The sequence below is a fragment of the Anas acuta genome, chromosome Z (assembly GCF_963932015.1).
Source record: "Anas acuta chromosome Z, bAnaAcu1.1, whole genome shotgun sequence".
Taxonomy (NCBI): Eukaryota; Metazoa; Chordata; class Aves; order Anseriformes; family Anatidae; genus Anas; species Anas acuta.
Window position 1 is genome coordinate 21,340,556 of NC_089017.1, and position 26,172 is coordinate 21,366,727.

General features: G+C 36.5%; 1 protein-coding gene across 2 annotated transcripts in view; it reads left to right on the top strand.

Moving 5' to 3' along the window:
- The window catches only part of CERT1 (ceramide transporter 1), a 79,032-nt gene that overhangs the window by 23,077 nt on the left and 29,783 nt on the right, over nucleotides 1-26,172 (top strand). For both annotated transcript variants that reach the window (XM_068667507.1, XM_068667508.1), the window contains exons 3-5: nucleotides 2,172-2,288; nucleotides 25,053-25,160; nucleotides 25,968-26,106. In XM_068667507.1, the coding sequence (XP_068523608.1) occupies nucleotides 2,172-2,288; nucleotides 25,053-25,160; nucleotides 25,968-26,106 (364 nt within the window). The remainder of the gene's footprint in view (nucleotides 1-2,171; nucleotides 2,289-25,052; nucleotides 25,161-25,967; nucleotides 26,107-26,172) is intronic.

The following is a 26,172-nucleotide window of genomic DNA, read 5'->3' on the forward strand; positions in this document are numbered from 1 at the left end:
TGATCTAATATTCTAAGTATGAGTAATGCAGAAGTGGACATTTAGTGAATGGTCCAGAAAGGTGTTCAAAATTTTTAACTAAACTTCAAGTATAGCATTTTCCTTTCCTTTATCATTGAAAAGGCATAGTGTTTTTCAAATATTAAGTGTTGCTATGAAAAGAAAAAAGAAATGCATAAGCCTGCCTTTGAAAAGGGCAAATAGGTAATGGTCTTAAATGACAGTAAAAGTTGTTTAGGTTAGAGACTGGAAGAAGCTTTCTGACAGCAAGGATGGTTGTGCATTGAAATAAGTTCTGCATGGAAATATGGGATTAGTTACACTGCAGGCTTTTAAGAATAGTTCTGATAAGGCTTTCTAACTGGATAGACCACGTAACAACTTTTAACTCTTCCCAGAGGACCTCAGATACAGATGAAGCAGGAAATTACTGTCATGGCAGGCAAAACTTCTATAGCTAACTCTTGGTCTTTTGCTTTTGGGGAAACTTCTGCCAGAGCCTTCCATTGCTCGAAGTGCATATCCCCTACCACATGGCCAAAAGAAGGTCTAGCAGGTATGGTTGCAATCAGGGTTACAAGCCTTACACATTGATATGACAAGTTTCATTTCAAGCAGATAAACATCTTTATCATATTTAGAAAAAAACATACGTAGCAAATCTAGTTTGAAAAAAGGGGCCTTGACTAGAAAACATGGTGTCTCTAATCCCTCTGTTCAGTGGTTCTAGAAGAACAAAGCAGTGTGCACAAGCAGTTTTGAATGTTGTTTGAAATAAGATGAAATAATTGAAATAATGTTAAGTAATAGCAGGTAGTTGATTCACTTGAATGTCAGTTTTGTCAGTTTCTGTTTTTTATGGGGAAGTTAAATTTTCTAATTTGAACTTCGGTTCAGATGCTTGACCAAATACATGAAGCTAGTAAGAAAAAAAGTGATTTCACATACATTGTTAAACTCTTCATAGCTCCTTATTTGCTTGTTGGCTTTTGTTCTATTTTTCATTAGTAGATTTAAATAAGATTGTGTTTTACATGTAAGTAGCTTCTGACTTCCAGATCCTTTGAAAATAGTTCTTACTGATGCTATGGATTCTTGCATGGACCAAAAGATAAGACATTATTTGGTTTTCTTTTGTGAAGTGTTTCATGAGTGATCCACAGTGCTTTAGTTGCCTGCAAGATGACTGTGGTGTAGACCATGTCTTTAATCATTAAAGGACGGGGACTTATATAGCCTTGTCTTTGGCATCAAGAGTCAGTATTTGTGGCCCTCAGGATCACATCACTTGCCCTAACCCATAAGCCCATTGGTTTCCTATAGTATTTGTACATTTAACTTCTCATTGTATATAGAAAAAAAATCAAGAAAGTACTCAGCTCTAACTGTTCTGCTTCTTTAAGAGTAATTTTCAATGAAGGGAACAGTAGTTGTGCTCTATGTTGGATGTTTGCTAGGGATCAACTTTAACAGTGTCAGGGCAAAAGGCAGGTGAGATTGTTCCCCTTTTCTTACCCACTCCGTTGTAATTTTAGTGAAAGCTTTTTAATATTTCAGGGATGTGAATTTAAAGTTAGAACTATTCAAGCAGTGATACGGGAAAGGATTGAATATTGCTCCCAATTATCTGATGTTCATGTCTTAGATGGTAAAAACAATTGGAGGTAGAGTGCAACAGCTTCCTCTTGTTGCCTCATCCATGTTTTACTGGAGTCTGTTTTTATGGTTCTGCCTTGGTGGCTTTTGCTGCATTTTGTTTTCCCTCATCTAAAATCAGTACTGATAGCAGTAACTTTAATTTGTCTTTCTTGCTCTGAAATTTAAAAAATAAAAATAATTATACTTGTGTACTTTCCTGTCTGTGTTCACTAAATGCTAAAAGATTTGTTTGGAAGTATGGAGTTATGGTCACTGTTTGTGATATTTTTTTTTTGTTTAATTAGAATGCATTAAGCGGTTTGGCTTCTGGTTCAGAAGACTGACAGTTTTCATTATGAAAGAGTATGTTAATTAGTGGAGACAGCTACTTAAAATTGAATATAGAATTTAGGATGAATTCAAGGCTGTATAGATCAGTTTTGGTAATTACAATATCTGAATGTCAAAATATTCTGTGAGATATTGCTGATCATGTTACTAATTCTAGCTATTCTTTCACTTTTCTTTCACAGCCCCATGACTTTGATGAATGCAGATTTGATATTAGTGTAAACGATAGTGTTTGGTACCTCCGAGCTCAGGACCCAGACCACAGGCAACAGTGGGTAGATGCAATAGAACAACACAAGGTATGTTTTCTCTTTATTTCTTTTCTCTCTCATCAGATCTGGTGGTCCTTGTGGGAGTTGTAAGCTTCACTGAGTAGTCAGTAAAGTACTCAAGATATCTATGACAGACAAAAGTTGCAAGATGTAAGCAATGTGTTAATTATGTTCCAAATGAATTAATTTGCTTGTCCTGCATAGATAGAAGTTTAGAAGACTAGGAGCTAACAACTGTGAACTTTCTGGAACTCTCTATTTTGAAAAAGAAGAAAGTTCGCTTCATATTTAGGATGGACGAAACTAATAAAAAGCCACTTTTCTCATTATCAAATTGTTTCTTATCTGTCCTAGACATTGAACTTGTTAGTGTTGCAGTCCATTCTCTTAGGTTATCATTCTGGTTTTAGGTTCATCTATTTCATCATTTGGCAGCTTTTACTCAATCAGATTACTGGCTTTTGTTTCTGTCTTCTAAGGCTCTACTCTTCATTAGTATTTTTAGTTGTCCTGATCTGTGTCTTCTTCCAATGAACTCCGTTATTTTCTTTTACCTAAAGTGCTTGAAGGTCTGAGTTTTTGTTTTTTTTTTTCAAAGCATATTGGATATAAAGTATCCGCTCTGTTTTCAGATACAAGATAGGCAAGTTTAATTACAGTATCCAGTGCAATCCAGATCCTGTATCTGGATTCTAAATATGTTGCAGGAATAAATATTAAAATAGATAACAAAGTAGGTACATACATTTTGTTACCTACATTTTACTTCTTTTCACTTTGAGCTTCTCAAAGTACTATATGTAATTAGGAAGTATCACCTTTTCTTGGGGGATCTTTATAATAACCTCTTAAAATTTAAGTGCTGTCTTTAGGTAAGTTGTCTAAAATCGTGATTAGGATTCCAGTCCATTTGTAGCTTAGCATCGTGCCTTCATTTTGATAGATTTAGCATACAAAATGAAGTTGCAAAATCAGGATCGCTTTCCATAATTTAGTGAAAAAATAGAAACCTAATCTGAGTACTTTTGAGATGAAAGTTTATGCTTGGAATACCTGAAAGATATGTCTCAAGAGGATGCACCAAACAAGTTGTTGGATTGCACATCTGTAGAGCTGGCATTTCAAAAACTTCTCTAAGGGCATGGGGGTCTTCACACATGGGGTGGTGGGTACATGGAAACCCTGGTTGCCTAACGTTGGACTGAAATACAAACAAGGTTTGGTGAAAGATTCAGCAGGTGATTTGTCTCTTTTCAGTTTCATGTGTATTACTTTGTACTGTTTACAAGTTGTTTTCATTAAGTGGAGTGGCACCCAGCTCCTAAATTTAAAATCAAACCATATAATATACTAAAACAGTACGTTATTTAAAATTATCGTTGTAGTATGCACATAAATACCCTTATCAATCCAAAACAAAGCAAAGAAAACACTAAAAGGTAATGCAGTTTTGTAACACTAGCTTGCACTCAGAACTCAGAAAATCATGTTACTATCATTTTTTCCAGTGCAATAATCTGTCTTTTTAACGCAGTGATAACTTTGCATGGTAGATGCCTTAGGTATGAAAGTGTATCTGTTTCTGCAAAATGGTCCTCCTAAAATATGTAATCTGAACACCAGAAGCCTTGGAAAAGTCCTGTATGCACATAAATAAAGAGGTGTTTGGTTTAATGAAATAAACACAAAACATACAGTTGTGATCTGATAATCTTTAATGTTTGTTGGAAACATGTCCAACTATCTTGCTTCAGCAAGGTATTTTCAAAACTAAAGTGGTTAGTGCTCTGTTTTCCTAAAATTCGCGTAATCTTTGTAGGAAATATACAATATTGACAGGGTGGAAGTTCATTCAATTTCCATGATCTGTAGCTTTAGGTAGCTTCACTCATCCTTTAATTTTTCTTTAACTCTTGTAGAAGCTTTATATTTAAACCCATGATGGACTTTTATGAGTCAAAAAAAACTCATTTCTTACTCTGAAACTTTCTAAAGGAACTTTCCTGGTCAGATTAATGAAGTTCAAGCAAAAATCCCTTGAAAAGCTATTGCTAGGAGGCAAATTTTTGTTCTGTTTAGAAATGTGTTCTTGAATTGATACATAATTGAATAAACTTGTGAGAGGAAATTATTTCTTCCACTAAGTAATCATTTTGATTAACTTGAATCTATTGCCATATAAAATACTATGCTTTTTTGTTTTTGAAGCTCTTTGTTGCTTGCTGAGTGGGTAGCTAGTTCTGGTAGGCTGCAGAAGCTGTTTGCTAACAAAAGTATGTTTGTGAGAATTACTGTAGCATGTCACAAGGTTGTTTATCTTTAGAGTATGCAAGACAGACTGAAACTTTATGACTGTTTCATTGTTCTCTGAACAGAGAAAACACTGATTTAAAATGAACTTTATATTAAATTTGAGTATGAGTAGACTTAGAAAAACTTACTTGTTGATGTTGCTAAGCAGTTAACTGGTAGCTAAGAAATGTGAAACATTTAATGTTCAAGCATAAAGTGTTAGAATTTGCTGCTGTTTGCTTTTATCAGGGCATTTGCCTTTTCTTGTATTGAGGTTCTTGAATGCACATGAAATGTTTCAAGTACAGCTTCTAAAAGGCTCATTAATTTCCTGGAACGGGAGGAGGGGAAAATCAAAGACCATCAGTGAGGCAAATGAGGGAATGGTGCATGTGCAAGCCACGAGCCCGTTCTTCTACTTAAATGTTTCATTAAATGTACTGAGCACGTACATATGTCTGTAAAATAGCTGGTTGTAATGGCAAAGCTTCGTTAGAAAGTTTCTTTATTCTCCAGCCCTAAGAGATTGTCAGGTCTGAGATGGCTGATGACCTTTTCTTCGATCTAATGGCAATATGTATTGCCAAAGAACTCAAGAGCAGACAGTTTCTTCAATTCTCTAGTGTGTTTAAAAAAAAAAAAAAGATGAGCATGAGGGTACTGATGTTTCTGAGAAGTTGCTCTCTTAAATAATAAACCCAAGGACTGACTCCAAATCTGTACGGCAGTTTGAAGATGGAATATAGAATCTCTAACCTGAGATTAGAGAAATGTTATTAGGGCTGTGCTGTGAGAAAGCATCTAGGTTTACATGTAGAGAACATGAAGAATGCATGCAACTTCAAGCAAGTAAATTGTATCTGTTCTATACAGTGTGAATAACCAAGTAAGATTTACTTTTTTGTTGAAGTAGAAGGTGTTTCTTCTCACATTTTCGTTCTTTACTCTCTCTGTACTGGTAGATTTGATTTTTCTACCCTACTAATTTGCATTACTTCCAAAGGTATAAATATGGGGGGGGGGGGGGGGGAGGTGTGAATTGCAGTACACTGAGAACAACCTGGATAAATTAACTCATTTTGAGTAAATTAACTTAAATGTTCTTCTGAAGTCTTGAAATTCAGATAATGTTTTTGTGACATTCATTTAACGCCTGAGTTGAACACTCAGAGAATTGCTGAGAATTTTTAGAAATGAATGTTTTATGAGAAACTCTGCATCAGCTTGGGTTTCTTCTTTTCCATCTTTAATTTTTGCACACAGTTTCTGCATGTGTTCATTATTGACTTTGTGATTATTTAACAAAATAAACTGACAAAATTGTGAAAATGCAGATCAAAATTGTGTGTTTATCAAACAAATGTGTTATCAAGTCTTGTTGAACTTCTTAAAATTACTGTCTTTGGGTCATACTAGAAGAAGTCATTCTCCATATACTCATATATGTAGTAGTTCTGGCACGTGAGTAGATAGGCTTCCTTTTTCATTTTGAAATGATGATATATGAGGTAAGTATATCTAGAGCAGGAGGCATGTGTTTTCACATCTGTGAAAGGCATCAAAGTGGATACCTTGATGAAAGAGTGATTACTTCATTGTTTATACTGCTGTTTAGGCATTGAGAGAAGTCAGCTATGTAGAATAGTGCTATACAGAAAAATCAGGATGATTAAAACTTACTGACTTTTTTAAGCAGTTTTTCCTCACATATTGCTTGTTTCCCCAAAGTTTACTTTATTAAATAATTTGTTAAATAATTCTAATCTTGTGAAATTCTTAATATTCTACAACTTCCAGTTGTCAAAAGAAACTCAGTAAGATTTTACATCTTTTTTGTTTTGTTTTGTTTTTTAATACAGATCTAGGTAAGACAGTAAAGGTCCAAAAAGTTGGCTAATAAAATTAAATTTTTGCAGAAGTATTCAAACAGTTGACTTAGTTTATTAAAAGTTGATTCATTTCCAGACAGGTAAACTAGAATTGGGACATTCAGTTTTGAAATTACTCTTTTTCCTGAATTTGGATTCTAGTTAATAGATTCATTTAGAAAACTGCAGAACAATCTTTCAACAGCCCAATATCAATGGCAATTAATAAGGCACTTTTGAATACCACTGTGGAGGAAAAAAATCAGCTTGAAATTTTCACAGAATGTTTGTTAACCACATAACGTGTGGCCATCTTTTCTATGTAACCTAGAAAAAAAAAGTTGAGAGTTTCCTTATTCACAAAGTATTAAAAGAAGTTAATTTCACTCTTAAGGTCATCCACATGTTGTGTTTTGCTTTGTCAATGTGAATATGCTGTTAGCCATTGAAAAAATATTACTACTAATACTAGTTGTAATGGTGAAGTGGAAAAGCCAGCAGATAGGTTCCTGAGGAGAGGACAAGGGGTAGAGGTGGACTTCTGACAGTCTAGTACAACACCATAGAAAGGTAAACTCCCAATGGCTAAAACTAGATCACTATAATGTTTTGCACTTGAAGTATCTTTAATTTAACAAAATAACGCACAAAATATTTTTAATGGTTTGAGAGATCTCTTTAAGATTGTTCCAAATCTAAAAAGGTACTCTAATGTCAGACTGCTTAAATCCATTCATACAAATCAGCTTCTGGGTAAAGTGAGAAGGATACCAGCTAAAATACTGAGATATGATATTAAAGCATTTCTTAAAGTTAACTTCAGCCTTCTTTTTGAGTAGGCCAAGTAGTCTTATGTTTCTGTCTAAGTGTAAGATTGTGCAAGAGTAACTTATCTTTCCAAGCTCAGAGAAAATATCAAGTTTCACTTCCATCTTGATGATAAGCATCCAGAATATCTCTGTTTCCTATTTTGTTCTGTAATTAGAATGTTTCAGCCTCAGACTGAGTCCCAAATGCTTGTCTGTCCATCCAATTGCATAGGTACTTAAATTTTCATGTTAACAGTATTAAGTAGAGCTTTTGTTTGAATACTGTGTAAATATTGATACATAAAATTATTTTTGTTAACTATATGAAGATACTGAAAAATGCTACTGAAGATAACTTTCTCATACTATATTGTTTTATTAGCAGGGGATGCCACAGCAAGAATTTTCTGACTAGTTAATCTAGTCAGAAACTGTCATGAAGTTTAATTTCTTGAAAGTAGAGCTCAGAATATCAAGAGGAAATGAAGAGTGTAGAAGGGTACTACATCTTTAAGTTGTTCATAGCACTCCTCAGCTAATGAAAGCCTATGAAATTTTGCTAAGACAGTCTTTTTCTCCTTTTCTATACATCTCTAGTTCTGCCCCAAGACTGAACTAATTTACTGATAATGCAAGTAAAACCATGCAAATAAATCACTCCAAATCTGTTGCATGTCTGGAGAGAAACTTAAATGAGTAAGTTTGTACTTCCCTATTCATTCTGAACATGCAAAGAAGGAATGCTATATTAAAAAAATATATATGCATCATACTGCTATAACAAACTTTTAAAAATTGAAGTTGAATGAGAAATATACATTTCTGTCGTCAGTAGATAGTTTTGTACATTAAATTTCATTTTGCTATTTGGTAGGTCTTTATGGAGCCATTGAAATCAATAGCCCACGTAAACACACAAACAACGTTTACGTGTATGTGGAAACACTGCAAAAGATCTTCAGAAGTCTACACAGATGTTTTGACCCTTAACTGTTTTTTTAGGAAGCTTAGTGAATTGCTGCCAAGTCATTCTAGCAAACCATATCTCTTCTAACGTTGATCAGTGAATGCTAGTTATAAATGCATTCTTGATTATTTTTAAAATAAATGTGCCAAGAGTGTATTTTCAGATGTGTCATAGGGTGGGGAGGGGACAGAAACAGTGTCTGTTGCCATTTCTCAATCTACTTCCTCTCCTGGAGTTTAGGTGTTCTGTGATGTGTGATTTTTCCGTCATTTGTTTCATCAGTAGTAGATGTTGAGGTCTGAAGAGGAGAAAGAATGTGGCTTCCTAATCTTCTCACTTTTTGATGTTTCATCTCAACGCAAGTTTCTCAATAACAGTTCACAAGTAAGACTGGCCTAAATCAAAGCAACAGTGCAGCTGAAGGAAGGAATAGGAGGTATGAGAGTAAGTAAGGATTTAACCTCACCTTCATTTCTCAGGTTCATAATTACAATTGTACAAAAATGGTGATGAAGCCCTTTTTTTCTGACATTTGCAGCCTAAATGTTGGAACAAATCAGATCTCAGGTAGTTTCAGTGACAGCTAAATATTCTCTTTCAAACTGAACTGAGTTGCCATGTTATATTGCTCTGCAGCACAACAGTCTGAATTTCTCTCTTTGCTGACAATTGTGGAGGATAGCATATTAGTTTCTGTAATGCTTTACAGCTAGCTCTAATATAGCTCATGCATATATTATGCAAGATACCGGAGTGAATTGGATCTCATGTACAAGTACAGATGGCTGTAATTCTGAAATAAGGTAAATGTTGGTATAGAAGGAAAAGCCAGCTAAATTGTATAGCTTGTGGTCTACTTGGGAGATTGTAGTCCTCTCAGTACTACTAGAGCGCAGGTTGTTTGCTTCACATTGTTAAAATATCCAGGATTCACATACTAATTCTTGGTGTGGTTACTTGTGGTTTTCAGTTTATATAATAGGTGTTTGTAGTTAGAGAATTTGTGATCATAAAAGAGAACATCTAAATTACAAATTAATAATAAGCTGGTGTCAATAATATAATATTCCTAAAATGCTTGTGTATTGATGATGTGTGTAATCTCTCACTGGTCACTTAAAGCATATGTAGTTAACTAAATCTAGCTAAGCTTGTTGGGAGTTTTCTGAAATGGTAAAAACTCAAGGTTTGGCATACTGGTTTAGGAGCAAGTGCCTCACTTGCCATGAGGATTGCCTCATGTTGAGGCACTGACTCGCAGCAGCAGTCGAACTTGCCTGAGAGAATACAGAAGATAAGCATTCATGTGTGTTAAGCCATAAAAAGTTCAATTCTCTCTTTAACAGACTTAAACATGTAGGCAAGTCACTGGTTAGTAGTACAGATATACGCAGAAAGGCATTGCAAAAACTCTTCTTGATTCAAAACTAGGAAACCATAAGTTGTTTCTGGATCATACACAGTAACTTAGATCTGCTCTTGCTGCTGATCTGTCACAGTTGTATGTTGACATAAACGATCTAATTTACATTCTTGTGTATTCACATTTGACGTCTCCCTACAAAGTAAAATTTGCAAAAACACTCCCTGATAGTTAAACAAAAGGTTAAATCCAAGAGTAGTCTTCTGAACTCTGACCTTCTGAACTCTGAATAAGTTTGCTTATTTGAATTTTGACCTGAATCTCAGACTGAAGTGGGAAATACACAGGAGAAAGATGTGGCCATCTCAAATTAAGTACCTTGTTTAGCTTCGGAAGTGTATCAGTCCTTCTTTAGCTGTGAATACTGTATTTTCTTTGTTGTTCCTCAGTGAGCTTTGACTGGTATAGTATTAGAAGAGAAAATAAATTGAAGGGAGCTCATGAAGGGTTGTTAAATCAGTCCAAATTCCTCCCTCAAGGATGGACATAGCTCACATGATAATATTAGATGCTATGTTTGTTTCTACTGTTAGGATTCCTTCTTTGCTATCATTTTCTTGTGTTCTGAGCTCTTCTTTACAGAGCAGTTCTATTTACAGTAATTCTGAAGAAGAGATCACTTCCTTCATCTTTGTAGCATCTACAATTTATTGACTTTTCTTTTGGACTGAACAGTGCTCCTTTCCTCAGTCATTCTTCATGTGAACATGTTTTACAGCTTTGCCTTCTATTCTCTGAACCCTGTCCTCACCTTCTTTGAGCACCAAAACTGGACTCCTTATTGAGGATCGTAGAAGTTGAACAGAAAGTAGGATTGCATTGTGGGTCTTGTAGACTATCCTGTATCACAACACCATGATTTTTTTTTTATTTCTTCAGATTGTGAACTACTAAATTCATCTCTAGATACACATTGTAACTTGTGCTATATTTGTACAGCATAGTATTTCCTATAAACAAGTAAATGTAACTTTATCGTTCTCCAGTGAGCACAGTTGTTAAGTATTTATTGTTGTTCCATTACATTAAGTCTTTCCAACTCTTCTGTCTTGGATTTTCATTTCATTCCAGAAACAAATCTTTGTGCTGCTTGGGTACAGTTTCTTAAGCAATTGTACTAGATAATCTGGTGCTTTCTAAAGAACGGTGAGAATGGAGACTGGCTGGCCCATGAACGTCTGCATAACTTAGCAGTATTATAGTTGATAGCTGAGCTTGTATGCTATTCTTATGGGAGCTCCTTATCTGAGTTTGAAGCTGTATGCATATGAGGACTTAAGATTATCTTAAATCTTTGTATCCACTAAAGCAGTGATCTGTCTGCCATATGTTCCTAATTAAAGTTTTCTCCTCCATCTTGTCTGAGCATTAACAGGTAGTCTTCATAATCTTAGCAGAGGTCTTGAACTCTCCTTCTCTCAAACCACTGCCCCCCCAAGCAGTAGTAAACTTACTTGAGGTTCTTTACTCCTATAATTCCTTTGAATTAGCGAACTACGTGAATTGACTGAAGATTCAAATCTAGTAATGGTTAAACTGTGGAGAGATAACTTTGAACCAGGGTGTTCTGAAATGCCTGGAGGAATGTCTAAAGAGTGCCTGAAAAGTACAGGCCAAAATGCATGTTGGCCAAGGGTTGCCTCATGGGTGCAATACCATGTGGAAAAAAACACTTTTGGAAGTGCTAACTTGATATCAGATAGCCGTAAAGGCTGTGATACTGCTGCTAAGCTGTTAGGAGCATGTCAGTCAATATTTCTGTAATGTTATTTAATGACAGGTGATGTGCATGGTTAAAGTAACGGTGGTGCTACCTCTAATGCTTGAGGTAACTTAAACTAAGCAAAGCTACTGCACCAGCCATGCAGCTGGCCATGCAGTAAATAACCAACCTGATTTCTATAAACAAGTGGGAGTATTTCTATAAACAAGTTTTACTCTACTGGTAAACGCAGAGGTGTTATTGATTTATTTTGTAAAAATAGCTGTGGTAAATAATACTGATAGTGTATACTTTAATTTTACGGGAATAGGGGGGAATGCAAGTGCCTATAACTGGCATAATGGCACAAGCAGCATGAGTTGGGCCCTCTGTGGCAGCAGCAGCAGCACTGTTCTGTGTAGCCTCAATGCATAATACTGTTTTCAGGCAGAAACCTCTGACAGACTTAACCTTGGTGTAAGTGCACTTTCGAATCAGGGAAGTGCTCTTCTTGGTATCCAGAACAGAAAGTACAGGAATGCAACGTGGAAGTAGTGAGTTAGAAACAGTTAAAAGTTTACACTTGCCAAATAGAGATGCATGCTGTTTACTCAATTATTACTCATCAGCTCAAACCATACTCGGTGTTAAGTTTAATAGAAGCAAGTTAGATTCTCTGTATGCCTCCATCTACCAAACTCAGTCTTTTTTCTTTCTGAACAGACTTTGTAAAGGGTGTCAGTGAGCAGGGTGCTTTGATTAAAGCAAATCTCCTTGTGTTGATAATAGCAGACCGGAGTTACACCCTAGCTATAGGGTATGTAGATGCTGCTGAGCCGCATGGGTGGGGTGCACAAGTAGCAATGATACGTATTCAGTAACATTCAACAGTGGGAACTTTGAAACAAATCTGTAGCTTTTTGGTTCTTTTGTCACCCCTCCTCCTCCATTGGCCCTTCAAAAAAAAAAAAAAAAAAATAATGAGAGAATAGGAAATAGCTGCCAGAGCTAATGTGAACTTAAAATACTGGGGGAGACTTTGAAAAGGTTAATTCTTTTAAAAAGCATGGCAGGACTTGGCATCTTCTGCTTGTTAAATGCAGTGTCTGCTTAGCACTAATAGGAAACTTTTAAGGTAATTCTTATACAATGTATTTTGTGAAAAAAATGATCTTTTTTTTTTTTTTTTTGCTTTTGTGCAAACAGATTGGGGTTTGGCAGGAAGGGGAACAGATGTCCATCTGTCTTTTTTGCACTCCCATGATCTGAAATAACTTGGAAGGACTTTATTACCTCAAAATTGCTAGTTTAAGTAAGCAAGTATAGCCAAGACTGGTAAGATGACACATCCTATTTGCGCGGCATGACACTAATAGTGAAACCTGTAGATGTGAAGCCATGCTTTCAGGGGAAGATGAGATGTATTGTTCAAGTGTTTAATCCTTTACTAGAGATAGCAGAAGTTTTTTTCCTTAGACTTAATTAAGTTATACTCCTTCAAGGAGGAAAACTAAGTTTGGCTATGTCTTACACATTGCATTATTTTAGCATAGGTGTCAGCAGGAGATCTTAAATGACAAGCAATGTCACGTGTGTTAATGTTACTAAATTTGCAAAGTGGACTTGCTGCTGGTCATTGTATGTTTCCTGAAAGAAGACTCTAGGGGAAGGTGAATCAGCAGTTTCAGCTGACTATACAAGCATATGCTGCAGCAAACCTAAACGTTGTCAGTTCCAAACTGTTGAAACTTCCCTTTTAGGAAAGGAAAAAAATCATTCTCTGCCTCTTGGCACACTTTTGTCACTCTTGGGTCTGTCTTCCAACAGCAGCTGTAAGTTACAGCTTTATCAATAAGTGGTTACAGTTGAAACTCCTTAAAGCTTGACTAAAGCTTACAGTCAATTCCAGACTAACACACTTGATTAATTATAAACAATGCAGATTGTTTCACTTTGACCAACCCGATCTTTGCCTGTGTTTTCCAGTTATGTTTCATAACAATCACTCTGGCTTTAAGAGTAGATACTGTAATTCTCTGAGGAATACTTCCTTGTAGGGTGGAGACTTGGATGTCTAATCGGACTTGCTCTGAGCAGAAGGTGGGACTAGATAACCCTTGCAACCTCAGTTATTCTGACTCTGTGATGAATCTCTATTTCTTATATAGCAGTTAAATCAACCTTCCTTGTTCGTGTCATATTCTGCTTCAAATTGAAAGGACTCCCCGTTCCTTTCTCAAAATTATTCCTTTTTTTAATAGACACCAAAGTTCTGTTGCCTCAAACTTGCAAGTTTTCAGGTTTCATAAGCAAAAGATCTGGTTTAACTTGGTCTCCTTCAAGTTCTGCTTCACTCCTCAAGTGTTGTAAGGTGCAGGGAGAAGAAATTCTACTTATTTCCATGTTTGTTTACCCCAAGTAGGCTATGCTGAGGTTAAGCAGGAAATCAAATATCTATTTCATGTGTTGTGTGGTATTTGGTAGGTTTGAGAAAATCTAGCTGTGCTAGATAAACCCACCAGTTTGAAATGCAAAAAGAAAGTGCAAAGACAAACAGCAGATTTAATTACTTTTATCGTAATCTAATCAAGCAACACAGGGGACTTAAGGTTTGTACAGTGGTATCTAATTGATCTTCAGAGACTTACTGAGCTAGTTGTTGTTCTAAGACTTGAGAAGAAGCTGCCATGGCTACTAATTTCTTTAATAACTTTACATCAGTGTTCAACTGGCAATACCAGTCATATATAGCTTCTCTTTCTGGAGTATCCATGTAAGTAGACGGGTGTTTCCCTGTTCACCTGGACTAAAACCATGCTCCATTATGTGTTTGGGCTTGGCCACATTAAAAGGAAGTCTGCAATACATGACCTCAGGCTGCAATTAGAAACAGAACTTGTGTGTCACCTGCCTAGAAAGGTTTGCCAGCCTTATTGATCTGTATTGCCTCACTTTAAGATCTTTGAAGAAAGGTCTTTTCTTCTATGATGCACAGGCAGTCTGCAAAGTTTTATTTTATTATCCTGGACGGTGGAGCATCTTTAAGTACTTTTGGATGAGAACACCCTAGTTTCACTTCTCTGCCCTTTTTGTGGATGATACTTTTTTGTGCCTGAATGGTCTGCTATGCAGATCTGAGTGTGAAGATCCTGCTACAGGATGCAATTTGTCACTGCCATGCAGAATGAGCAGGGAACACCTTGCTACCTACAATCAGGTTGGAGTCTCCCTCTCCTTGCTTAGCAATGGGGTGGTTAGCTTTTAACGTGTTGGAATTCAAAGCAGACAGCAGCAAGAATATGACCATTTCCCTTTAAGGAGTGCCCTACTGTAGAGCAGTTAAGGCACAAGTTCTTGCAGAAAGTCCACAGTGGTGCTGCAATGAAATGAGACAGATCAGTTACAGTTTAGTTACTAGGAGAAGACTGAGTTGCAGGCTACTGAACTGCTTGTTTTTATCCAGCAGTACGCTGTTTTCTAGTTGGCACTTACAGTGGGGGGCTTTCTATGCTTGTATTCAAGCACTGTCCTTGTCTTGTTCAAACTTTTTTACCCCTCTGGAAAGCAGTAAGTACAAGATCTCTGTTTCTTTGGAGATGTTCAAAACCCACCTGGATGCAATTCTCTGTAACATGCTCTAGGTGACCCTGCTTGAGCAAGGGGGGTTGGACCAGATGATCTCTGGAGGTCCCTTCCAGCCTCAGCCGTTCTGTGAGGAAAGGTGGCACATGCTTAATGCACAAACTACTACCAACAGTACTACAATTCAGAATAAAATGTGTGATGACGTTTATTTTTGAAGTCCCAAGCATTTTGGTACCTAAATCCTTTGGTTTGTTATCTTCGGTGCAGTAGAAGCAGCCTTTTGCAAGCTGTTTTTCTACCAGTTCCCAAGTTTTCCTTCAAGGGCAGGGTAGGTCAGCTAACTGTAGAGACCTGTGCTGTGCTTGAAGTTGTTTTTGCTATTGTCTTGCACGGAGGGTGTTGGCTTTCAGCAAATAAAAGCAGTCTTTCTTTTCACATGAATGAGTAATGATAGTGTGGGGGGTGTTTCTGTATTGGCAGATAAAGTTGAATTTAGTATTTTTACTGATACGCTTACTGACATAGTGTGTAAAGTGAGATAACATTTTCAACTATCTTTTTTTTAAAAAAAAAAAAAAATTAAATTTTATCAAAGACTAGAGTTCCGGAAGTTGCACTGCTTAAAACAGTCCTACAGGCATCTGTAAGCCTGCTTAAGTTTGTGTTGTGTGGAGTAAATGAGTTATTCCAAATGAAGTATTTCTGTATCGCTACTGCATGACTTTTTATGGTTTGGAAGGGTTTAACCAGAACTCTGTTTCTTCTGTTGCTTTTCAAAGTGGATATACATACAGGGAAAACTAGTTTGGTGAGAACCTGCTTAATGCATACTCTGTACATGAAGACATCCTGTGCCTGTTCCTATGGCTTGTATATAAACCTCATTTTCACAGTGAGCTGTTTGACAGCTGCAGACTAATGGCAGAGCAGTCGAAAATGAATGGAAATCTTCTACTTGGACATGGGTACTTTAGACAGAGGTGTCCTGTTTTCTGCATGTCACATATAAAGCGTTCTTTTTTTAAAGTTATACTAAGCTTCAGTACTTACGGTTAGATGAAGTTCTAAGAAATCTGTGTACAAATATTCGTCAAAGTGCTTAGATTTGTGCTAATGACTCTGGACAATCTTAACTGGAAATTACCCTGTTGATTCATTGTTTTGAACTCGCTAATCAGGAGACATGACTTCAGGATAATTCTGTTAATCTCTTTCAATATATTTTGTGCAACTTCTAATTTATTGCCATTCTATTAGCAGTAGATGTCGTTGTTACTTCTTGCATACTGCGCAGGAAACTTTATGTAGCAATGTGTTTGAAATGTAATTATAAGGGCTAAAGGTAAAAGTGCTCCGTTCTTAATTGTCTGCCAAGAAAAGGAGGTTTATATGCACAGGGACTGAAGCAGAAACAGGGTAAGGGTTACTGTTGGGCTTTGACCAATAGTAACCTTCGGACGTGTCTGTTCCCTTTTCGCTAGTTCCCTCTAGTGGTCACAAAGGATACCGACCTGAGGAGGTTAATTACTTCAGCTGGTATCTCTTCAAATTCTTGTGCTTTAAATAAACGCACCCTGAATTAATGCGGGGTGTGTGGAAACGTAATTCGTCCGGCCCAACCTGTTAGAAGAGGGTTTGTCGTGATATTTTGTAATGGGAATGCATACTCGCATGCCACAGGCTGGTGGTTCAACTAGCTTTTGGAGATGGGAGTTTTTATCCTTTTAGATATCCAAATATGCCTTTTACTTGAAATTTAGTTGTACAGAACTCTTACCTAGCATAAACTAAATTTATTTCTAAAGTGTTTTGAGCCTCCTGAGGTGAGAGCTGCACTATATGCATGTTCTTGCCTTTCTGTATCTTAGACTAGGTGTTATGTCTAAATATTTCAAGTGTTCAGATAATTTATCACTTTAGCATTCTGTTTTTATTAGTATTGGCCCACACACTAACATTAGAATTATAGAGTCAAGTAGCACTACTATTTATAAAACAGTTCATGTTTTCCTTGACATTTTTAAAATGTCAATGTAACTATTGTATACTGTGTGTTTGACTTAAGATCTTACAAACGTTTCTTACATTACAAATGCATTTATGCTTGTTATGTAGAACTGCTCTGTTGTTCTGTTGATACAGTTATTCTGTCAGAACTTTATCATTACTACTTTCCATCCAGAATGTTAATCTTCTGGGGGGGGAAAAAATAATCTGACAATTACTGCCTAGTTGGTTTGTGTTTAAGAATCTTTATTTTGACAAATTGATTTATGGTTGGAAACTTAAGAATTGTGTGTGCATAAAGAGTCTTTAAAACAGACAGGGCATGGTTTCTAAATAAAGATAATTTTGACATAAATAGACTATTTTTATGCAGCTGGTACCCTGGCCAACTTCAGGAATCTGAAGTTGTGTCAGGAACATAAGAAAACAAAGCATGTCCTGAGGAGTCCTTCAGTTCATATAACATTTTTTGTTCAGTTCTGTAATTGGTGCAGTAAGCCTTCTTTGGTATTTGGGGACTTCTGAGGGAAGTGAGTGTTGAGATCTGATAAAAATGAGGACTATAACAAAAAATGAAATAGGAAGAATGAGGAATAGGTTTTGAAAACTAAGGAAAACATGCTACATTTAATGGTTTGAGATGCAAAACAAGCTATGTTTACAATATTTTTGCCACCTTTTCACAAATTACTGTAGTAAAATTGCAATTTAAACAGACTATGTTTCTTATAGTTTTCCTTTTGGTGTAGGGTCACTTTTTTCTTGAATCCTCTTTTAGGCTTAATACGGACTCTTCGATCTTTGACAAATCCAACTTTCTTCATCCTCCAGTGCTTACTATCTACTGCATACTCTGCGGTATGCCAGGCATTTACTAGAGATTTCTGTTCTGATGGCAAGGTGAACATCTGAGGAGTGAGTAGAAGGAAAATCTGTGTGGCAGTGACAAGGTAACAGTTCACTGAAATAGGTGAATAACATTTAATGATCTTCTTCCAAAAGTGTTTGATGACTTATCTATGTATTGATAAGCCTGGTGAGCTGTATGCTTATCAGTAGATTTCTGTGTTGCTGTAAAGCTTTGAGACCTGATAAAAATGAGGACTTTAAAAAAAAAAAAAAAAAAAAAAAAAAAAGGCATGTCCTCCAGAATATGTAGTAATATCCTCCAAGTAATATCACTTGCACAGTTAGTCCCCACCATGATTCACCCAGATTGAAGGAGGCTGCTGTATTTTATATTCTGGGGTTTCCTGATGTAGAAGTTTCTGTAGAACGAGCAAAGGGTGGCTAGGCTTCTCAACTCCACCTCTGAAACCTGCTCAGACTTGTAGCTTTCTGAGTAAACTTGGAAAAAACTGTTTAATCGGGTATCAAGTGAGCGGTCACAGGTATAGTCTGTAGCACAAGCTTCTTAAGCATAACATAGACCGTAGAGTTGTTCTTCCACTTCCATGCAGAGATGATATTAACACTTCATTACCTTAAATATGTTAAAAAGTAGAGTTGGGGCAGTAATTTCTTCCCTGCCACTTTGAGGGAGAAGAGGGACGTTGTGACCTCGATATCTGCAGCTACCACAATCGCTGAGTGCTGTCCCTGCGCAGCGCCTGCTGCTGCCCTGCCTAGCGGGCACTGTGCAGACGAGCACCCAGAGGCTGGCTCTGGGGCTCCAGCGGGGCTGCCTCCTGCCTTCCCGGCTCACTGGCCTGCTGCTAGTGCTCGGGGATCTTCTCTGACAGCACTGCCTTTTGAGTTTTATACATAGCAGTGAAGTAATAATGATGCATGCAACTAGTGTGTATAATTTAGCTATTAAGTAACTATTAAAGTGTTTTCAACTAGGACCAGAACCCTTCTTGCTTTTAAAGGCACTGAAGTGTGCGTGTACTGTCCTTAAGCCAAGGTCCATCCATATGTGTTTCAAATTAACTTGTTCTGTGAAACCTGACTATTCCTTCTTGCTTTTAAAGTAAATCAAATAATTATTTAGTATGTTGTGTGGGAACCTCAGCCAGAACATCAGTGCTTTTTGTGACGGTGTTTAACAGCAGAATAGAGATTTTCTGGTTCTTGTTTAACTCTGCAAATCTTGTCACTCCTGACAGCCCAGATTCACAAAGAGGATCAAAAGCAGTCTGTGTCCTTTCCTGTTATAACCTGGTGGCTCGGCAGTACAAGCTGCTTTAGTTTTACTACTACATCAGTATACAGAGGGAAGCAGTTGTAGGCTCTGGGGTGTTGTCCTCCTCAGCATCCTGTCTGTTCTTCTCTGTGTGGAGCGCCTGTTCCTCCCTATTCGCCTGGTCTGGAATCTCAGCATTTTAAGCTGTTGAATAATATTTAGTGAATAGTCTTTCTGTGCACATTCTTTAAGAGAACTCATGGAAAAACAGTATTCATCCATGCAATTAATCATGGGTATGAACTACATGGATAAAGATTGTCAACGACCAGATAATTGCCTTTGGTTGCATCTTTGTCAGCCTTTGTTCTCCTCTCTGCAATGCTTTGTGTATAGGTGCTGCTGCTTTGTCCTATCCTACTAGGAGCGGCTGAGGGAGCTGGGCTTGTTCAGCCTGGAGAAGAGGAGGCTCAGGGGCGACCTTATTGATCTCTACAGGTACCTTAAAGGAGGCTGTAGTGAGGTGGGGGTTGGTCTGTTCTCCCACGTGCCTGGTGACAGGACGAGAGGGAATGGGCTTAAGTTGCGCCAGGGGAGTTTTAGGTTAGATGTTAGGAAGAACTTCTTTACTGAAAGGGTTGTTAGACATTGGAATGGGCTGCCCAGGGAAGTGGTGGAGTCACCATCCCTGGAAGTCTTTAAAAGACGTTTAGATGTAGAGCTTAGGGATATGGTTTAGTGGGTACTGTTAGCGTTAGGTTAGAGGTTGGACTCGATGATCTTGAGGTCTCTTCCAACCTAGAAATTCTGTGATTCTGTGATCCCTTCCTTTAGAAAGCAGTAGCTCGTTCCAGCACTTCCTAACCTGTGTGCCAGTCTAACTTATGCAGGTGTTGAAGATGGTTGTCATCCATAGGCAGCATCTGGTGACTTACCAAAAGTATTTGGAGTTTGAGAAGTAAAGATCCAAAGGATGTTGGTAGATTGAGTGGTATAGCAGTTATGATTATCTTAGTGCTGTATTGCTCTAATCTCTGTTTTATTGGTTGTCTTGTGCTTATTTGTCATCCCAGAATTCTTGTTTCCTCTTGGGCATGTAGTATGCTTATTTAACTGCAGAATTGCAAAGTTTATCACTACACGAGGAAAACATGCCTACATTTCTTTACCTGCTTTTGCAGTTGTGAAGAAAGTTCATGTTAGAATGTTTTTAGCTTTTTACTTTTCTAAGTAGTCTCCTGCACTGCGCTTGGGAGGGCTGTAGGCAGGGTAATCATCCTCCAGAGGCTCCTACCTGGATTGTGAAATTCCTGTCTCTGCCTTCCTGCTGACTAATATCTGCCTTGCTTTCAAAATGTTAGAATTGCATTGCCAGAGCCTGTAGACCACTTGATAAAGCAGACCTACAGATGTATGTTAATTATTAATTTAACTTCAATATACAGAAATGCATATCAAAGTGCCCTGCTTGCAGTGTTGGTATTCTTATCTGCAAGCCATCCCCACGTAGTCCTTTCCTGGGTTAAATAGCAGTACCCTTTCTTTAAATACATGCTGAAATACTTGCAGCTAGTCTAAAAATCACCCTTGGAATACAACCAGGGGATTGACAGACCTCTTCTGCTTTGTCTCCAGCTCTTTCATTTATATCTTTACTTGTTTTCATCTACACTTTTTTTTGTAAGTTACTGTGGCTTGATCTTTGTTTGTTTGTTTAGCCTTTTTCACAAATGCTGCAGAAAACCTGATCCTAATGTCTGTTTCATCACCTCCTAGGGTAAGCCTTATGTTTTAGAGGGAGGAGCTGCCTGCTGCTTGTGTTATGTAAAATAATAAATAATTTATAATGCTAACGGAAAATATCTGCCTTGGTGGACAAACACAGTGAAGCATTTGACAGGCACTAAATCAAGACACAATCAAAATAATTCTTGAAGACATGGGAGAATAATTTGCTTTATTTGATTTTTTTTAAGTGGAGGAGCTCTCCAGCAAGTCTGCTTTATTCCAGAGGATTACTGACCCACTTTAGGAAATCCTTAACTGGCGGATCTGTGTGAGCCATAATGGAAGTCTGCAATATGATTCTGTGAATACTTAACGATTTTACTGAAAGCAGCTTTTCTGACATACTGCCTTGTTGCTGATACTAGCACCTGCTCCGGTAAAGAATCACATGAAGCTTCGTATCATGTGGCTCTTTGCTCTCATCTATCATAAAGAAAAGGCGTTTTGAAAGGATTACTGGATTTCATGCAGCATCTTAGAAAGCTGAAGCTGTTGCAGTGTACTAACAAATGCCAGTTTTGAGCGTAGCTTTGAAGCTATGATGTATGCATGGAATTTCAAAGAACTGCATCTATATACTGAGCATGATAATTTAGCGTTAGTGCTTGATGCTGTGTATTGATACAACTTCTGAGTTATTTTTGGTTTTGAGCAGAGACTGTTAGTTCTGTCATATGAACTCTACCCACGTTCCAATTTTTATTCTGGGAAATTAAAAATTGTGTAAACAGAAGAAGCTTGTGTCAAGATTCCTCTTCTCAATGTAATTGAGTATTTCTACAGTGAATAGTTAATGATGATCTGCTTTGCAAGACATAAATGCGGCAGTGACCTGTTCTCATTTAGATGTTGCGGTAGTAGAATGGTGGGGCTTTGCACGGTGCATGCTTTCATTGTTTCTGTTAAGCTGCTTGCATGTGTCTGCTGTGAGCTGAGTGACTTGTTTCTGTGTCAGTTATAAAGCAATACTTATTTTCTGTTTCTCCTGATAAATAAGTATTCCTGTTTTTCTCTTTCCCTTGGGCTATTAAAACATAATAAAACATTTGTGTTTTGTGAACATGATCTATAAATGCAGATGCTTCAGATTTGTGTTGTGCTGTTCAGTCCGCTGAGCTTGCTTCGTGGTTGCAAAGAGTTAAGACTGCCTAAACGTTTTTATATAGCAGTTTTTTGTTGGCAGGGTTTGCAAGCTGATAGGTCACTGTCTTGTGTACAATTCTAAAGCATGGATAAACTGTTTAATCACAAGCACAAATGACTGTCAAATGTACTGCTGAAAAGGTACCTTTAAAAAATAAAGCTTAGTATTTATATGGGGAGGTTTTTTCACCCTCAGCTTTTATGAGCTAAACCAAATGAGCATTGACTATAATGGTAGTGTAGGAGGAAAAGGATTTAAGTCACAAGGTGAGAACTTAAGTCACAAGGTTTTCTACTTCTAAGATGGTTTATTTTCTTCTGTGTTCTATGGTGGTATTGTGACCTTGATTAAATCTTCAGATGTGGACATTCAGAAATTTCACTTAAGCTTAAATCCAATTTCTGCGAACATGTGTCTTGCTCACTTGAAGGAAAAAACATTCAGAATACATCTGCTGTTCTTAGCAAAAATGCTCTGACTAATACATTGGATATTTTTAATACAACTTCAGTAACAGATCAATTTTAAGATGTATCTTATTGAAATGAAAAATGTTACCTTCTTTTTAGTTTGTACAACTTTAACAGAATGAGTCCCTGCTGTCAAACTGACAGTAGTAAGAATGCGTTCAGAATCATCTTAGTATACATAGTATATGATTAAGTAAATACTGAAATTTACAGTAGAACAGTGAAACTCGGTTTCAATTTGCATTTAAAGGCAATGTTAACAAATATCTTACGATTTTCCAATTCTATAAAATGCTCTCTTGAGGTTTTTACTGATTAAACACTTCTAAAGAGAAATAATATTGTATGCCTAAAACTGTTGTGCTTCAATCTTTATCTACTTACCTGTTTTGCTTTCACTTGTCAAGTCCTTGAAGGAGGATCTGTCCATTTAAAAAAAAAAAAAAGCTCTTGAATATTTTAAGAAAATTAATCAAAGCTTTATTATTTCCTTAATTTTGTACTTAAGTGAACTACATGAACCCTGTGAACTAAGCTATAATCTTTGCAACATAACACCAAGTGCATTGCAAATACAGATGTGGTCCAACTTCCCAAATACATTACTAAAGTCAAGTGTACCCTCAACATTTCAACTGATATTCTTAAAAGCAAACAAAAAAACCCACCTGTGTATACAGTGTGATTGTTCTTAACAAAATGTCTAAGCCAATAGATATTTAAGACATGTTTCAAAACAAATAGTACAATTATGAAAATAAAAGCTTTTAGCACTTCTGTTGTTACACTTTTATAGCTACATGTATTATTTCTGGGATACATACTCAGCATAAAATAGCTTTAGCTGTGTTATATGTTACGTGACTAAATGGGGCATATACATCCTTCATGTGACAGAATAAGGAAACTGATTCTTATATTCTTTCATTTGACCTGAAGCTGTCATTAAACATAAACTTCTGTTTCTGCTGTTTCAGGTTATAGTATTTGTCTATATTTTCCTGAAATAAGGCAATGAATGTGATATGCTTTATTAAGTATTTCAAATTTACAGGTGCTTGTATTTCTTTTATTGCAAGTATCGTGTACGTTAATCAGTTAAACCTTCAGCGAAACTTCTAGGCCACCTTTTTCAAGTTATGCTTATATTTCTTACTCATACTAATTTTTCAACTTCTCTTCTACTCTTGATACTCATCCTGTTTCTTCTAAAGTCCATTTTGTTTCCTTAATTCTTTCTTGTCTTCTGCCTCGTTTTTCAAACAGGCTGGATGGACACAGACCCTTGGCTCTTTCTTGCTTGTTCTTGATGAATAATCTTGTGTAGTCATGTTCGTTGAAGTATTATGTTAACCGCTCTGAGACTCGCATTTCTCTTCGCTCATACCTTCATTTCTGGAACACAGTTTTTCTCACTGCTCCTTTTGTAACCCAAGTATACATACTTTGTCCCATACATAACAATATTATCCAAATCTTGTTTCAAATACTTCAAAAAATATGTTGTCCTTACTGTTTTTGATACTCTGTATGCTCATTTTTTATCTTAAATTATCAGCACTTTGCTCAGTTTTCAAAGCAGCTTCCAATTTTTCCATTAAAAACTACAACAGCTAGATTTTATTTTTGCTTCTTATTCCATGTCGTTCATTTGGTGTCACTGTCTAGTCGTCCCTTCAGGATTTCTCTGCTACCATGTAATTTCTTAAACCTGTCAAAGGTCCTTCACAATGTTGTCGATGTCCACTTGATCAAATTAATAACAGTATTTCAGATGTTAATATCTGAACTATCATTTTTTCTTACTTTTTCATTTTTTTCTGACCACTTACATTAATGTGTAGGGAAATATTTTTCTTTCAGGTGGTCAGTATCTAGTTTTATTTGTAAGAGAATTCATCAAACTTAAGATTTTTATAACTTTTTCTGGCTATTTTAGTAAACATACAGCTTTCATTTTTTTGCAAAATTTAATTTACTGTTATCTTCATTTGTTTTCCGTATCTCATTTTGTTTTATGTTATTTGTTGTTGTTAAAGACAATTTTAGTCTAATATAAAATATTGCTGAAGAAGCCTGGAAAAAGAAATTATTGACAATAATCATCTGTTTTTCTGTGGTCTCTATTTTGTTTCATTTAAAAATAAAAGGTGCTATTTCAATGATTGCAAGGATTTACTGAAGTTGTTGATTTTCTTCAAACTGGACCATACTAATCCCCCAATTAATTGTGGAGTGCTGTAGGGTTTTTGAATGAAAATGTAAAAGAAAATTCCGTGGTAGAGATTGCATATAGCAAAGGAATAGAAACGTTGTCCTTTTGAACCCTTATATACATGTTTTCTTGCTCTTTTGAGGGGCACATAACAGGTTGTAGATAACTACTGCTTTTTCAGATCATTATGATAACAAAAAATAGATTCATATTAACTTCACAGATGCTAGACCAACATCTTAAACTTGCAGAAATAACTTCCGTAAAGCCCTGTTACATCCTAACAATAAACAAATGGTCTGTTTTTAGGAGAAATTACTTTAATCTTGTTTTCATGGTTTCTCCTCTTATTAAAAGGCTCACCACTCTAGTTTTTATGTGGCTTGTATTTTTCAGACTGAATCTGGCTATGGATCAGAGTCAAGCTTACGTCGCCATGGCTCCATGGTGTCTCTTGTTTCTGGAGCAAGTGGATACTCTGCAACATCCACCTCTTCGTTCAAGGTTAGTGAATAATGTTTTCTTAATATTGGTGTGTAAATACAACACCTTAGCAAATGGAAAGAAAAGTTACACGAAGATTCATTCACACAACTAGAGGAAAAAACACCAAGTCTTTGGTTTGCTGTTAGTGTTAATAGCTACACATGTGATGATTAATGGATCTTACAGGAAGCTTTCATGTGCCTCTGTGCAGTTGTCCCTTTTAAACTACAGTATTATCTTCCAATGGCAAGAGAAGTCTAATGGGAGGATTCATTAACCTTTTCTCTTGTTCTCTTGATAGTACAAGGGCTTCTAAACAAAAGGGAATGCTGGTTCTGTGTATTAATAAATATGATTTTTAATGCAAATTGATAAATTATGACTTTCCCTCTTCCCTGTGTATAAATGTTTAATGTCCCACCTTGAGTGGGCTGTACTTGATAACAGAAGAGGAGCAACACAAGAAAGGGGAATAAAGATTAGAACAAAAATCTCAAACTGGAGCTGATTGTTTTCAGGCACGTAGTTGCAAACTTGGGAGCAAGCAAAACTGTTTTTTAATAAGCTTTTGTTCAATGCTGTAAAGTAGCAGGTGCAGTGGAGAGGAAAAGTTGAGACCCAAGAACAAAATGAAGATACACTTGTATATGGTTTTTGGAATCATATTGTTCTAACAGTATTTTGTAATTACTTATCTGAAATATCTTTGAAGTATGTAAAAGACTTGTTCATCATTGTTGCAGAAATCCTTTTTTTTTTATTTAGGCATTAAATTATTGCAGGGTATGTAGAAACATTTAAAGCACTTCTGTCTTGTATTTTCAGAAGGGCCATAGCTTACGTGAGAAGCTTGCAGAGATGGAAACCTTTAGAGACATCTTGTGTAGACAAGTTGATACTTTACAGAAATACTTTGATGCCTGTGCAGATGCTGTTTCCAAAGATGAACTCCAGAGGGATAAAGGTAAAATTGTAATTGAAAACACTGAGCTCCATAGAATTTAACTTTTTAGATGGTAAGAAATAGCCC